At 42.3% G+C, this 15,857-nt stretch overlaps 1 protein-coding gene across 1 annotated transcript in view; it reads right to left on the bottom strand.

Annotated features, from left to right (window-relative positions):
- Positions 1-10,983: 10,983 nt before the first annotated feature.
- LOC110520162 (ATP-binding cassette sub-family C member 4) overlaps positions 10,984-15,857 on the bottom strand; it is a 52,383-nt gene continuing 47,509 nt past the window's right edge. Inside the window, exons 30-31 of the mRNA XM_021597287.3 lie at positions 14,652-14,786; positions 10,984-13,153 (exon numbers count right to left, since the gene is read on the bottom strand). Coding sequence (XP_021452962.3) covers positions 13,058-13,153; positions 14,652-14,786 — 231 coding nt within the window. The 3' untranslated portion in view covers positions 10,984-13,057. The remainder of the gene's footprint in view (positions 13,154-14,651; positions 14,787-15,857) is intronic.

Genomic DNA, 15,857 nt, shown 5'->3' with positions numbered 1-15,857 from the left:
CATCACTGAAAGCTTCAGATGTGTCAAGGCTGCTCCCCCTCCAGTGGTAGTCACCTACTTTAATTTCCCTGCAGGCCTCAGAGGGGGATGGATTCAACTAAAATCACAAGCTGTTTTGTTGGCAATCCTTTGTGGCCTATAATGAATCTAATGAATATAAAGAGAGAGAGGGAGAGAGGAGGGAGGGAGAGAGGGATGGAGGCGAATACATTTTGACCACGCTGTGTGGCTTTTACTCGACGATTTGTGACCCACAACAATGGGACAATGGCGAGTGTTTTTGTACCCTTAATTTGCCTTTGTGTTTCAGCTTCATCACTTTCACAGCACCGCATTCAAAGTCGTCAGTTAGAGAATAACTGCTGACTCCACCGTCCCCCGGACAAAAGGAGGCTTTAAGATGAATCCCTATCATGGGATCCGGTAGAGCAGAAATTGGGAAAAGAAAACAGACAAAAATCTAAATGGGTATTTACCAGGGGTTCCTTAATAGAGCCCTGAGGCACTCCGCTTCTTGTCTAACCCCACCAAACCGTGTTAGCAGCTCCTCCAGTCACCTTTTAAACTTGCACTACACTTACTCAGCCACCTCGGAGAGGACTTGTAAGCAGGAGTTTGGCACGTTAATTAAAGTGGTACATCTGATAGGAGTGTGACTGTGTGCAGGTGGAGCCCCAGTGGAGTAGTGGTGTAGCTGTCAGAGAAGAGCACTGATTTCACAGGCCCCTCAGGTGGCAGGATCGAATTAACAGCTCTATTGTTCACCTCTCAAACCCAAATTCAGGTCAGGTCTTAAACTCCAAAGAAAATAGAAACTTTTAAGAAACTCTCCTAAACACGTGTCTAGTCTACAAAAAAAAAGAAAAAAAAAAGAACGCACCAAAGTGAGACACGCAAATATCATACCCCCAAGGGTCTGTGACTTTCTCACTCATCATTCTTCACTCATCATTCAGGACTATGCGTAATCATGGTAGCATCCACATGAATGTAGAAGTGTTTCGAAACACTCTATTCTCCACGGAAAGAAGGACTTTCGGTCCCCTATAATGGGGGGACTATGTACAAAAAAAGTGCTAAACGATTCACCCGATATGAATACAAATACCCCCAAATTAAAGCTGACAGTCATTGTATCATTTCAAATCCAAAGTGCTGGAGTACAGAGCCGCCCCCCCCCCCCAACAAAAATGTAATTGTCCCAATAATTTTGGAGCTCATAATGGTACCCTGCAAATCAAAACGTGTGTGCATTGTAACCATAAATATAGCTTTTTGGATACTTTGAGGGTTCTCTTGGGAACACATATGCACATTTGCAGGGTTGTTGATAAAAAAAAAGGTGGTGTGTCACTGCTTTGTGTGAGTATGTTTCCCGGTCCCTATAATCATTTGTATTCATAAGCTACCCTCCACTTAGCAGCTGCCTCTGTGCATTGGAGATTACCATTATGCATCTACAGTGCCAGGGATAAACATCTTTCCCCACTTTTAAAGTTTGCAAGCATGAGGCATATTTAATACCATATGACTTAAGCATCCCTTCAGGTATCACTTGCAATCTTTTTTTAATTCTATATACATTGTTCAACTTTAATGGGTATCTAATTTGTGTTATCAGCTTACAGGGCAGTAAGTAATAATTTGCATGACTGCCCTAAGTAAATATGCTTCCATAAGAAACCCATAGAATAGACTCTGGAATGGATTATACTCCATATTGGCTATGCCCCGATGATCAATGCTTTTAGAAATAGAGAGAACAGATAGTTTGGTCTGCTGGCAAAATCTTTAAATCGAAATTGCAGCATTTCCCAGGAAACCTCTCTACTTTTAGAGGTACGTGATAAGACCCTTCAGCCCCATGCTAGTTTTGCCTCCTACCGGAGATCCGATAGGCCTGATTCCTCCATAAGGTCAATACCAGGTAAAGTACACCAAGCTGAACAAACACATCATATGGATTTGTACTTGAATTATTCCATCCTCTCTGTGGTAATACAACAACAGCGTTAAAATGCAGGAAGGGCTGTCACTATTAGCTTCTCGCGCTCTAAATTGTCCTGCCCTGTTCTGTGGCCCTGTTATGTACACAACTGTGTGTATTCCTATGTGAGTGTGCAGACAGACTACTGTACAAACTGTATCTCTGAGTGTATAAGTATTCAGGCAGCAGTCATCTTTTTCATTTTCCCCCATAGAAACCATTCCGGTCTGACCAATGATAACAAGACTGAGCAGACTGAAGGTCAGTGTGATTACTTGAACCGGTTGGCTTTACACAGAAGGGGCTAACGCTACTGATAACCTTCTGCCACTCGCAACACTACTAATACTCCTTAAGACACTGAGAAAGCCTCTGGCACCGTTTGATTATCTGAAACCACTTTGCCTCTGACAGCTCTGATAGTCTACCCAGTACACTCTACCATATGGAGGAACGCTTTTCCTTTCGATTACTGTAAAGGATTACTGTAAAGGATCAAATCAGGTGTAGTCACTGGCATACTGCACACCCCCGCAAGGCAGGGGGGGGGGGGGGGGGGTCCTCTCTCTGCCCAAAGGCAATATGTGTAGAATTGCAGGAAATGAGCTTTAAAACAGCACATTTTCGCTTTGCCCCATGGCAAAATGTGTAGAACTGTAGGAAATTAGCCCCCCCCCCCCAAAAAAAATAGCTACAAGACTAAATAAATAAACAGAACTATGCCTTGCTGTTAAAAGAGTCTGACGTTGGGTGGAAACTGAATATACACTGAAGTTAAAGCCATTACTTAAGGAGTAAGAACATATCCAGTGTAACTAACAATACAAGTCTTGACATATAGGCCTTGATAGAACATAGCAGGATGTTCCATTGTGTGGGGTACATCTCAGAAGAAAACAGGTTGGCATTGTACTGGGTTGCATCAGGCTTGTGGTGTGTTCATGTGTTCTGGTTGTTAGCTTACCAGACAGCTAATCACCATGGTGGTTGGTGGGAGTGCCGCTGTAGGAGGCTGATTTTAGGAACATGTCAGAATTATCAATCAGACACGCAAATGCAAACAGCAACAGACAGGCTGTGACGAACATTAGAACACCATCTAAAGACTACCATCGGTTTTTGTTAGCTATTTCCCTCACAGCCCACAGATAGTATTATGGTGCATGTACGTGGTATACCGGTTTGTGCATTATTACTGCCAAGTTGTTTTCAGTATACTATATCCCATTATACCTGCATCAATCAAACCTTCAACCAACTGACTACAGTTGTTAGGCAACCTAAGCTGTCGGTAGTACAGCCTGCAAAGCAAAGTGATCACTTGGCCATGCGACCTCATTGCCATGCCTACAATGATTTGCGATTTGCTAAACTATTAGCAAAACCCTGACAGTGTGGTACTGCCTCTTTAAAACCACGCTGGTCAAATATGCATACGGCTAAAAGGTCTGCCCACAAAGATTGATTCAAATGCTAAAGATTTTGGATCAAAAGTGACTCTGATTAAAGCTATCGGTTTCAGCGCCATAGAGGTGACGCTATTTTGCATGTGTCTAGTAATTTCTCCCACTTGGTGGAATTGTTGTTAACGTGGATATAATATCAATGCAAACAATATTAATAACCATGACGTGAGGAGCTGGGGAAATGACACTTAATCAATGAAAACAAATCATGTAGACAGTCCTATGATTATCTGGAGGTGTGTGAATATTAATGCTACTGTCCAAATCAATGGAGGGGTTGCATACATTGTCTCCTCAGTGTAGCCACGGTAAAGAGATTTCTTCCTATTATATCCCTGTTGCATCGCTAAGAACGATCCGTTTGGGAGATGCTAAATGGCCATGAGCTAACAGATCATAGTTGAACAACAAAACATTAGTGATTTTGCACTTTTCCGCAATCAAATTGGGATGCTCACATTTCAATTAGCGTTGGTTTATTTCGGTTGAGTGTAATTAAGAGGGTTTTGAGGGGTACATAAGAGAGACAGGTTCATTGTCTCGGATTATTCCGATGTACGTAGCATTAGTATGTAGCGCAGCGCTCTTCAATTAACTGGTATGAGAAACAAGACATTACTGTGGAAACTGGGCAGGTGACAGATTATTTCATTAATTGATAAGATGGCTGTTAATGAAAATATCAGCCAGGAGCGATACAAGTCAACACTCCTACTTCAGTCCACGGAACACACTTCCAGGGCTCTAGCAGGAGACAGGGAATCACCACAACACACGAGTTCATTATATCAAAGTGGAAGACACCCGACTTGATAATGGATGTTGCACGACTTAGCGACACCACACGCAATGGCTTGAAAAACAAAATTCAAAACAATCCACAGGAATACCACACTTTGTCACAGCACATTCATACTGTAAATACGTCCAACTTCACTCTCCTGCACTGTCCTACAATATCTATCAGCACACCTTCTCATTCCTACCTAGTGAGTAACCTAACTAGGTATATAGCGTGACATTATTGTATCAGTGTCCATTAAGTCACTGAGAGCAATCATAACATTCCGTTCCTTAGGGGGTCTGGCTGGGCCAGATTAGGTTGTAAAGGATGCTGCAGGGGGTCAAACATACCACATCTCCCGACAATAATGGCCCTGAATATCAGTTCCATCTCTCACCTGTAATCATTGGCTGCCATTAAAAGCATTTTTTCAATGGAGGGGACTTCTGCATACTTTTCCAGCGAATGCTTTTGAACTGGGTATAATGTCATCCGTGCTGCAGATATTTTCTGCTTTTGTGCATCTATCCACGGAGAGAATGGATAGGCCTATCGGTTACACACTGGGGGTGATGCATATGCTCTCTAGAACAATGTAACCAACAGATTAAGACCATGATACGCTGTCCGCTCTTGTTCCGTGTCATTTTTCAAAAGTTTTTTTTTGTCTTCAAAAGAATTGTTCTCCTTACAGATAACAACTGGATCTAACTTTCTCCGCAGGAGCACAAAAAAACACAAGCTTATCTTTCCACCCAAATTGACTCAACTTTAAAAAATCAGGTCTCCCAAGTGTCGCGCACAAACCTCCACATAACAGGCCACTTTAGACGTCGTGAGCTCACCAAACAAAGTTAGCCGAGGACAGGGCTAGTTCAGTTTACTGTGTCAAATTCAGGGGACTGGGGAGAAGGGGGTCGTTCAACTGGCAACAATAGCACACATTGACATCAACACAAGACCGGGGCTCGGAGAAGTTGTTTCTTTTACTTGGTTTTCTCCGTTTCAAACTTTCAGTTTCTATCTTTCACTTGCAAACAGATGTAGCATCGATTTAGTAAGAAAGTTGTGTACATGCAACAGATACCCTTTCTTGGCATTAAAGACTAATATTTTGACATTATCAGGCAATAAACTCATTGGGGGGGGGGTCTAAGGTTTTTGACTGTTTCTTTTCATTCTGTGACTGTAATACGTGTCAGATTATCTAGCTTGCAGTCCATCTGTATTACTGTTTCAGATTCACTCAGACGCATTATAAAGACATAAGGCTGATATCACACCTTCCTGTGTGTGAGCATTCTGTGACAGCTGTTTCAGCAGATAGCGTCACGATAATCTAACAATGTCACGGTATTAAATACATATCACATTTCCAGTGACAAGACTGCCAGATCAAAGCAAGTGACTAAATACCTTATGCAAAATAAACTTTTGTGAAAAGCACAACTGTTCATTTGCATGAACAATGTGCGATTTCCTTTTTGGAATAACATAACTTGAAAATAAGAATATGAGAAATCCTATGAGAAGAGATACAAAACAACAGTTGAAAACAGCAACGAATGGACAAACGGAAGTTGTTTGAGCAATTGCAGAGCAACACGAAACAGCCCAGTTAGTATACTCTGTCCCACTTTATCAGGCATCTAGACCATTGTCCATGGGGAGTTAACTTTAGACTGACTGTTTACTGGCTGAAAGACTAGGCATGCATCTGAAGCCACACAGGCAAGATAATGTATCCCAGGCCACAAAAGCAGACGAATCACTGTGCATTAAGACTGACTATACAAAAGGTTAACAATGGCTTGCATAAACACCATTTAGAACTGTTCACATGGCATTGAAGAGATGGGCGTCGACTCAGTATTGCAGCAAAGCCGGCGCATTGTGCTGAGGTGAAAAGAAGTCTAATGAACAGGAAGCCTTATTTGAGAGAGCTGACAGTGACCATACAACGGCGCCATTGTGGGCCTGCCACCAACCCTGTGGGTCTCTACATTAGGAAAAATGATGAGAAAGTAAGCCCAAAAGACACACTGGGCCCTTGGACTGACGTAAACGGAGGCCAACAATAACAGGGAACACAAGCTGTCTGCACCTTTACCCAATGCTGCACGTTTACATGCACAGAATATCACCACTCATGGTCCTGATTAAAAGGCCCTGGACAGATGGAACTTTGTAGTAAATTTTGAAAGATTTACCAGCAAAACCTTTCATTTTAAAAGCAAGTTAAAATACATTTCACACTTTTAAAGTAATATATATTTTAACAGGGAACACTTGTAGACTGTCACACATATACACACACATGTGCCCATGTGTATGCGTGCACACACACACACACACACACACACACACACACACACACACACACACACACACACACACACACACACACACAAACACACACACACACGCACATGCACACACACCCTGCCTCAAGCTCCATCAATCTTCTACAAAAGGATGACATCACCAATAAGCATTCCCTCAAGCTTTAAGCAATAAGTAACGTTATTTACTGATGAGATAAGCCCTCCCTATTGTCTAGCCCTCCACTTTGCTCTCCTCTCTCGCAGCGGACAAATCAGACAGCATTTTGCTAAGGTGACGGAGCATGCACAGGATTCAGAGCTAAAGCACACAAAGGGTTTCCTATTTGGTGGCCTTTCACATGGCCACAGGCTTAGCCAGTTCAAAGCAACAGGACCAGGTAGAGATCATTGCCACTCTAAAACCGTTTGTTTTTCCAAAGTATCTTCCTCTTTTTTTACACCGTATAATAAGGCTCACTTTGTATGTGATGTTTTAAATTCATAGTTGCTACTTCATGAAGCTAGTTTGGGGAAAAGTATGAAACTCACAATTGAGTGAGTATTTTGACCTCTCAAATTTTGTACAGATCACATATTTTTTTTAAATAAATGATGCATTCCTGGAATTTCTTAACTATGCATTACAAAGTGGTATTGATTACAAAATGTGGTGGCTGCATCTGATTAATTTCCATGAAATTGCGATGAAAAATGACTCATCTTGATTTGACAGATAGGCTCTCTCCAAAGACAGTTTAGGGTAATAGAGCATACAGCAGCCAAGAGAGCCTACCTTTGCACTTCAGACAAGTACACATGTCACCTAGCTATATAATTGGAGGTGTAACTAGTGTCCCGGTCTTAGTAAGGTCAGGTAGGGGTGAGGAGGAAACTGCTGAGACAGCATGGTATGCCTAATAGAAAGGGAAGTGATGACAAACTGGCATAAACAATAAATAGTCAGCGTTTGTGTTAATGGAAGCGTTTGTGTTCATGTCAAACCTTTCAAGTTTTCAACCTTTTGGATTCTATTCCCTTATATACAAGACGAATACAAAACATGCTGATTAAAAGTGTTGGGGTGAAGACTAACCATTTTAGTTACAAAGAATTGAGAGGAAATTGAGAAAGTTAAGTCACACAGTTCTCCCAGTTTTTCAGTGCCACTTGAGTTTAACTTTTACAGGGAAAATAAAACAAGAATGTGTGGTAATAACTCTAGTCTAACAGACAGGAATCGACACGGGGAAAAACCAAACATTTTTAACAAGATATAATGCCACCTCGTATCATATTTCATCCAGTGTCAGAGCAAGTCTCTTAAAAGGTGCCATTTGTTGTTTGTTTTTCGGAGCAGTACATAGACAGTCATGAAAGGCCTTGGGAACTTATCAGATATTCAGTTTGCTGGCGCTTTAGAAAAGCTAAACACACAGTCTCAGGGGAATCCCTCAAGACTCCCAATCTCTCCCCCATGTCACCAGGGAAGAACAAAGCCCCCATAGTCATTTCTCCTAATTTCACTACAGCCTGTCAAAATCCTGTTTTCCTTTTCTCCGTCTCTTCAACAAGTACTTTATGCTGGGATCAGTCAAGTCTGAGCCGCCCACAAAAACCAGCGGCTCTCGCTACGTCGTCTTTCAGCACAAAGTTTGACACAACAACTCCCTGCCATTCACTTCCCTACACCATGCAATTTGCTTCCATTTGTCAAACAGCAGTATCCCTCACAAAAGAAAATGCTGGCACAATAAAAAGTTACAAATACATTGTCCCATCAATCCAAAATGGCCACGTGACTAGCTCTTTATTAGCCCTAACAAAACAACTTCCCACAATTTGCAGTACTTTCTCTTGTTATCGATACTTCTTGTTACATTATGTTTTCACTCAATTGATAATGAAACACCTTTTCACAGAATAGAATGTCTTACACCTCTTTAAAATCAGGAACCACCATATCATGTCTCTTAAAATGCAGACGGGCTGACTGACACAGTCTGAATTCATCCATCATGTCATTCATTGCCTCCTCATTGTGCTGACTCTGATTTTGTATTTGATTTCTTTTGGATTAACTTCATTGTGTGGCCGGATAGGTTTCTCTTCCTGTTGCTCAGAAGGCTATTATTTATTAGAGCTACATCAGCACTACGTTGACAGCATTGCTATTTCCCACCTATTCAGATATGTCTTAAAAAATTCCCCTATTATGTGAAACGTGGAAGGTATCAGGTTAATAATACTTATTGTGCCAACTTTGTTGTTGCCATTCTCGCGGCGGACGTTATCGAGGGGCGAGCATAGGGATATACGCTGACTGTAATTGTAGATTGTGCCCCGAGTATTCCTATTGTGGCGGGTGGTGTGCGCTGCAGTCCCAGAAAGGTTGTGAATGCTGTCAACGCTGTGTCAGGTGTATTAGCACCTCGGAGAGCCAGGCTGCTCCAGCTGCTGTGCGCCGAAGCCCTCCCAGGGCCCTGGCCACCAGCCTGACACCAGACACAAAGTAATCACAGATCACAGCGTTTAATCACTGAAACAAGCACTCCAGAGGATCGCAGTGTCAATATCCCACTCTCTCATTATCTGTTTGGATTGCACATCCACACTGTCAGATAAACAGAGTGGAAAATTAAGATTAAAAATATGGAAATTTCATTTCAGGCAGCCGGCTCCTCTCACTGGCCCATTATGCTATTGATTACCTCGGAATTCAATTTCTGTTTCAATGTAAACTTTAATCTATTCGCAACCCAACAATTCAACTCCCCTGGGTCTATTTGAGAGTAAGTAACCATTTAATATGACGGAGGCTGAAAATTCACTGCCGTTAATGAATTGTGTAAATCAGTCAGCTTTAAAAGCACCTAATGGCCTGCAGTTCACGAACCCACCATCTCGGCTCCTTTCTAGAGCCTACTTAAACAAGGCTAAATACTGCCATTTAGACATAACTATTTACTGACACCCCTCTCCAAATCTGGGATGATTACGGCTCTCAGTTTGAGGAGAGTCAAGTACCTCTCCTAATTTGAAGAGATAATAGTATATTTAAATTATAACATATTTGGTTACGTTTCTTGATGATTAAAATAAAAGGTAAAAACTAAGAATGTTTAATTGTGAAAATGTTGTTCAACTATGTGTATGGTTTGACCTTGTACCACTTACAGCCTGTTGTGTTGGGGGTGTCAGGGCTAAGACCGCTCGACACAGCTGCTAACTACGGGTAAGATACCTGAGGTGAAACGACATTCACACAACTTAAGATTTGGATTTATCTAAAGAAAAGTACAAGGTTATGTACGACAGGTTGTACACTGAACAAAAATAAACACAACATGCAACAATTTCACTGAGTTACAGTTCATATATGGAAATCAGTCAGTTGAAGTTAATTCATTAGGCCCTAATCTATGGATTTCACAACTGGGAATACAGATATGCATCTGTATGTGGGGGCGTGGATCAGAAAACCAGGCAATATCTGGTGACCACCATTTACCTCATGAAGCGCGACACATCTCCTTCGCATAGAGTTGATCAGGCTGTTGATTGTGGCCTGTGGAATGTTGTCCCACTGCTCTTAAAATGGCTGTGCCAAGTTGCTGGAACTGGGACACGCTTTCGTACACATCGATCCAGAGCATCCCAAACATGCAAATAGGTGGTGACGTGTCTGGTGAGTATGCAGGCCATGGGAAGAACTGGGACATTTTCAGCTTCCAGGAATGGTGTACAGATCCTTGAGACATTGGACCGTGCATTACCATGCAGAAACATGAGATGACATGACAATGGGCCTCAGGATCTCGTCACGGTATCTCTGTGCATTCAAATTGCCATTGATGAAATATAATTGTAACGCCAACGCTACCATGGGACATTCTGTTTACAACGTTGACATCAGCAAACTGCTCGCCCACACAATGCCATACACGTGGTCTGCGGTTGTGAGGCCGGTTGAACGTACTGCCAAATTCTCTAAAACATTGGAGGCGGCTTATGGTAGAGAAAAATTACGTTCACTTGCAACAGCTCTGGTGGACATTCTTGCAGTCAGCTTGCCAATTGCACACTCCCTCAAAACATGCACATTTTAGATTGGCCGTGTATTGCCCCCAGCACAAGGTGCACCTGTGTAATGATCATGCTGTTTAATCAGCTTGTTGATATGCCACAACTGTCAGGTGGATTGATTATCTTGTAAAAGGTGAAATGCTCACTAACAGGAATGTAAACAAATGTGTGCACCAAAATTGGGAGAAATAAGCTTTTTGTGCGTATGGGAAATTTCTGGGATCTTTTATTTCAGCTCATTAAAACATGGGACCAAGACTGTACATGTTGCGTTCATATTTTTGTTCAGTATATTGACTCACGGCAAGATCATAAAAAAAGCTAAGGCAATACTCATTGTCTAAGTATTCAACTAATACAGTTTTTATTCGTTGGATTACATTCATATTGCATCTTTAACGGTCATATGATGTCTTGATTTTTTGCACGGCTTTATTGATCAAGTTTAAGAGTCAATCATCTGATTGGTTGTAGTCCCACAAACTGAAAAAGTGGATCAATGGTTATAGTTCCAGAACCGCATACATACAACATAAGCAGCGTACGTAGCTCAGATGATCAGAGCAGGGAAAAACATGTCGACAGTACACACAATGATTCTCTTCAAAAGCATTCATGCCTTTCGCATCATTTCATAAGCTCTTTGAGCGGTCATCTAGTATACATGCTAACACACAATCCAACTACTTCTGACCTGCTTTTCATCCACAGCTTTATTCCAAAAACAGAGGTAGCAATAGTCATTCTACTCAGAGTGCAAGAAGACCAAATCTGGTCTTAAAAAGACAAATCAATGAAAACAGTGCAATTACAAAGGATCGATATTCTGATCAAGGCACAATGATTATTGAAAACAATAAGACGTGGATCCTATTTTTTTTTGAAAGTACAAAATCAAATTTGACTTAAAACTATTAACTTACTGGTCAAACCCACTGTCAGCTAGGTAGGTTTTACTCTGAATAACCTAAAATGTGTATCCAACCAGTATAAACTACTGTTTTTTTTTACACCAGTAAACACTCCACACCCCTAAATCTTTACATGCAACCAAATGCAGGATTGTGAATAATCCTACCCCAGGGGCCATGCAACATACATACAAAAACAAATATTGCAAAACAATCAATACAATCAATCAATCAATACAAATACCAGTCATTTGTTTTTAATAAAGGCACAAATTGCTTCAAACAATTGCTCCTGGGCAGTTATGGATCCATAGCCTATGTATGCTAATCACGTGACACCACAGCTCCCAGAGTGCTGGGGAATTTCTTCTTCTTCTCCTGATTGTAACCAGGTAAAACTCCAGAACCTAGTTATAGCAGGGACCTTAAGGGTTGCCCTATTGCCTGGTGATTCACCTGCCTCAGGTGATTTTTTAAAACTGAAAACAACAAGAATGTAAGGGATTCCAGTAGGCTAAGCCTAAAACTAATATTTCGTGTTTATCCCTATTGTTTAAGTGAAAGGCAGACGATATGGAATTTATGGCAGTTAGGAAAGTTGAGCCTTCTCTTTGGCTGTTCCATTAGGCAGGGGATTTTGATTTGAAAACAACCAAACTTATCTCGCGTCGTGATACGATTTGCCCAACTTTAGTCCTCCCCTATTCAGCTCCCGTCACCCCCAAACGTTCCCCTGCCCACTGCTTCTCACCGCTTTCCTTCCATTGGAAACGCTGTAGGGTAGGCCCATTGAAATGGCAACTGCCCCCCCCCAGAAAAAGTTCCATTCCAAATATGATCATATTCACAATTTCTCTTAACACAAATAAATTGGCTTAGGCTGTGAACGTTACCACTTAATTTCCCCAAGCCAGATGGGACAGGTCGCATAGAGGCTGGGCCTACAGTTGCTCAGACTGATACAGCATGTCAGATCACTAATGTTTAGGTGTAGGCTGCTACAATGTTTCTGTAAAGAGGTTTTGCTTGGGTCTGTCAGGAGTGAGTTCTTACCCTGTTTGCTAAAATAATATCCGAGTCTATAGACGTGCGTCATGCCCAATTCGTGTGCCCTGTGATTTTCATGAATCTGACAGGTCAACACCCACACAGCACTCTGATGAGAAGGACATAGTGTGCGAATTGACAGATTAGGAGGCAAGGCTGGTGAGTCTAACAAAAACACACAAAAAAAAACTGTAGGCCTACTTTGTCCCCGTTTCAACACTTTTGCTTATTTAAAAAAAATATATTAACCCAAACCATAACTGGTGGGGCGCTGCCCCATTTAATTGAAAAGTGCTAAAGGAAAACGCCTGATCGCCACACCTTTGCCAGCGGTGTTAAAGAAGGCATTGTGAAATCAAGAGCTGGATAATATTTGGTACAGTGTGTGAGGCATCCTCATGGTGTGGCCAGCACAGAGGGCCACATTACAGGGGTGAAAAGGTCAGACAACGGTGTCACAGGGCCGTCTCAAAGATGACACAGCTCCCCTCGGACGGGCTCAGGTCCGTCAGTCCGTTGATCACATTGGGATGGCTTTTGTTCATGTGAACCTGAAAGGGTATAAGGAGAGCAGAGTCACACAGATTCTACTGTAGCTTGTCGTTTGAGGTAGAATCTGTGAACGGCTGATTTAGGATGGATCTCAGACTGGATTGAGGAATTTGTCTCCCACAGGAGCACGCAAAGTGGTAATGTTGGTCTCGTAGGAACTTTGAAATTCTTTGGCGATAATCACAACAATAACGTAGACTTCAAACACACTGGTTTCTTACGGACTATGCTGTTTAACATGACACTTTATCACAGATACAAGATCTAAAGCAAAATGATCTCCATACATACAAAACACTCATTCAAAATGGCTATTGAAATAGTGTTGTTTTCCGCAGAGAGCCAAAAGGTGTCCTTTTATCTAGTTCCAGCCGGGCACAAAGAGGCTATGACAAACCAAGTATTTTGGCAACACGAATGCACACGCAGAGGGGAAAACAGGTGAAAACGGTTAGCCACAATATCAGATACACTCCCAACTCAGGGATTGTCATTCTGCTCAGACAAAAGGAACGAGAGGTTGGTATCAGATGATTTAATGTATTTAAACCTTGACTGACAACTATAGAAAGTTCACACTCGGTTTGTGAGACGTCTCAGTATTTAATAAGTGGTGCTAGAGAGCGGTTCTGGGAGTTGGAGTAATCTGATCTGGAGAGAGCAGCCCACAATAAAGAAAGGAGACGTAAGGGTCTGAACAATGTCTCTACCAATCCGCCACTGTGCAGGAGAAGACGATACCAAATAATACGACAGTGTGCTGAGTCTTTGAAATCAGTATTTTACCCATTTCAGTCTGTGGCTGGGGAGATACAGTTCTCCTGATAAATTTGTACCAGGGACAGAGAGAAAATGAAATGATGCCTACTTTTTCTTATTTCACAAAGACCTGTTTGAAGTTGCAATATCGTATCTGTAGTCCCTGACAGATGCACATAAAAATGGAATTGAACGATGAATAGCTACCCAGCCCTTATCTGGAGAGTGGCTGAAGGGGAAATACATCACAAATGAATTTCAAAGCAAAAAATATATATAAGGATGTGCTCTATTACAGTAATCCCCATAGGAAGTTTATCCCAAATCGAGACAAAGTTAAAACCCAATATTTCAAAATAGATAAAGAGCAAAGAAAGCTGCTTTTCTAGAATGATCTCTGAAATGATTTCAAAATTACATTTTTGGAAATAGATTACACGGACGATTCATTAGATAATATCAGAGTCATGTAAAATGACAAAAGGGACATTTTTCGCATGAAATTAAAACTTATGGTATAGAATATAGAAATGCAGCTACATAAATAGCATTACACACATTCAGTACAAATATTCACAGAACTCCCTTGTGTGTACGACTGACTGTTGTTTTGGGCAAAGGGACGCCAGTTGTTATAAGACGTGTGTTATAAGGATTAGGGTGACTGTAGCTGTGTGCACTCAGAGTGCTGACTGAGTTAGGACAAAAGAGGAGGGCGGGGTTGGTTGGGTCGGTTACCTGTTTGGCTGCATGGAGCAGGGAGGCTGCCTCTGCCTTGCCTGTCTGCTGGACCATCTGGTAGAACACTCCTTCCTGGTTCTGAAGCAGAACGTAGGGCTCATTGTATTCCTGGATCCTCCCAGCATCTAGAACCTGCAATCAGACACAGGAGAGAGTAGTAGGGCGTGAGCCACATAGCCTATATACTTTAATACTTAAAAACTAGCCTTTCAGCTGTTTCACTGGTGAGTGATCCGCACAAGACAATAGAGGTCGAGTGAGAAACAGTAGTTCTCTGCTGTCTCGGGAACCATCCATTTCATGTGACTCACGCCAACAACAAACACCAGGGCTTGTTATTGCCTGACGGGGCTGTAGCTGCTGTGAACGTGTGCGCTGACAGTGTCAGACAGAAGATCAGGCCTAAGCAAGGTTATCCATGCATTTATCCATGCATGCATTTCAGCACCGCAAGGGTGGTCCTCAACTGTGTCAAAGGCAACAATCACACCTTCAGCACGCTTCAGAAAATTACCATCGTGTCTCTGTCATCACATGCAATGTAAAACAGGCAAAGAATAGCTCTCATTCAAGGAGCTCCATAAAGGCCTAGCATTACATTCGGTCTCCCTTTCAAAGGAGTGAGATCTTCTGAAAATAGGCAAAGCCCACTCTGTTACATCTTAAGCCACATTTTGGAACAGTAACACATAGCATTGTGTGAACAACAGAACACTGTATTTCTCTACCTTAGCTAGCTCCGTAGAACATATCCAGGCCAAAGAGTTTCCTACTCAAGAAAACTCTCTCATTCATCAGGGGTGTCGCTTAATCATTTGGACGAGGCAATTCAGGTGGGTCCCAAGTCTGTTCTATCAAACAGCGTGACAATCTGGGGGCGTTTGACACGGGGACAGGTGTGGAAACGTTCCCGCTGTGTGACATTTGGCTTTTCCTCTTGCCCATCTCAACAGCCATTTACCAGGTCAGCCAGTGTCCTGGAGGACAGGAAACAAATGCTGCCACAAATGGCACTAATTGGCACCTCTGCAGGCAGTGGGCTGGAAGAGGCCAAAGATCAACTGGCACGAGGGCATGGGGGGCACGGGCTGGCCTGGTCACCTCTCAGTCTCTGCCCACCTGGCCCCACTAAGAGGGGGTGAGATTAGGGAGTAATGGGGCCGGCTGTTACTTAGAGCTAAACTCTTAGTACTTCACTGACTG

The sequence above is a fragment of the Oncorhynchus mykiss genome, chromosome 3, assembly GCF_057628025.1.
Source record: "Oncorhynchus mykiss isolate SJ-2025 chromosome 3, ASM5762802v1, whole genome shotgun sequence".
Lineage (NCBI taxonomy): Eukaryota > Metazoa > Chordata > Actinopteri > Salmoniformes > Salmonidae > Oncorhynchus > Oncorhynchus mykiss.
Note: the sequence above shows the minus strand (reverse complement) of the source record. Positions and strands in the feature narration are given on the sequence as shown.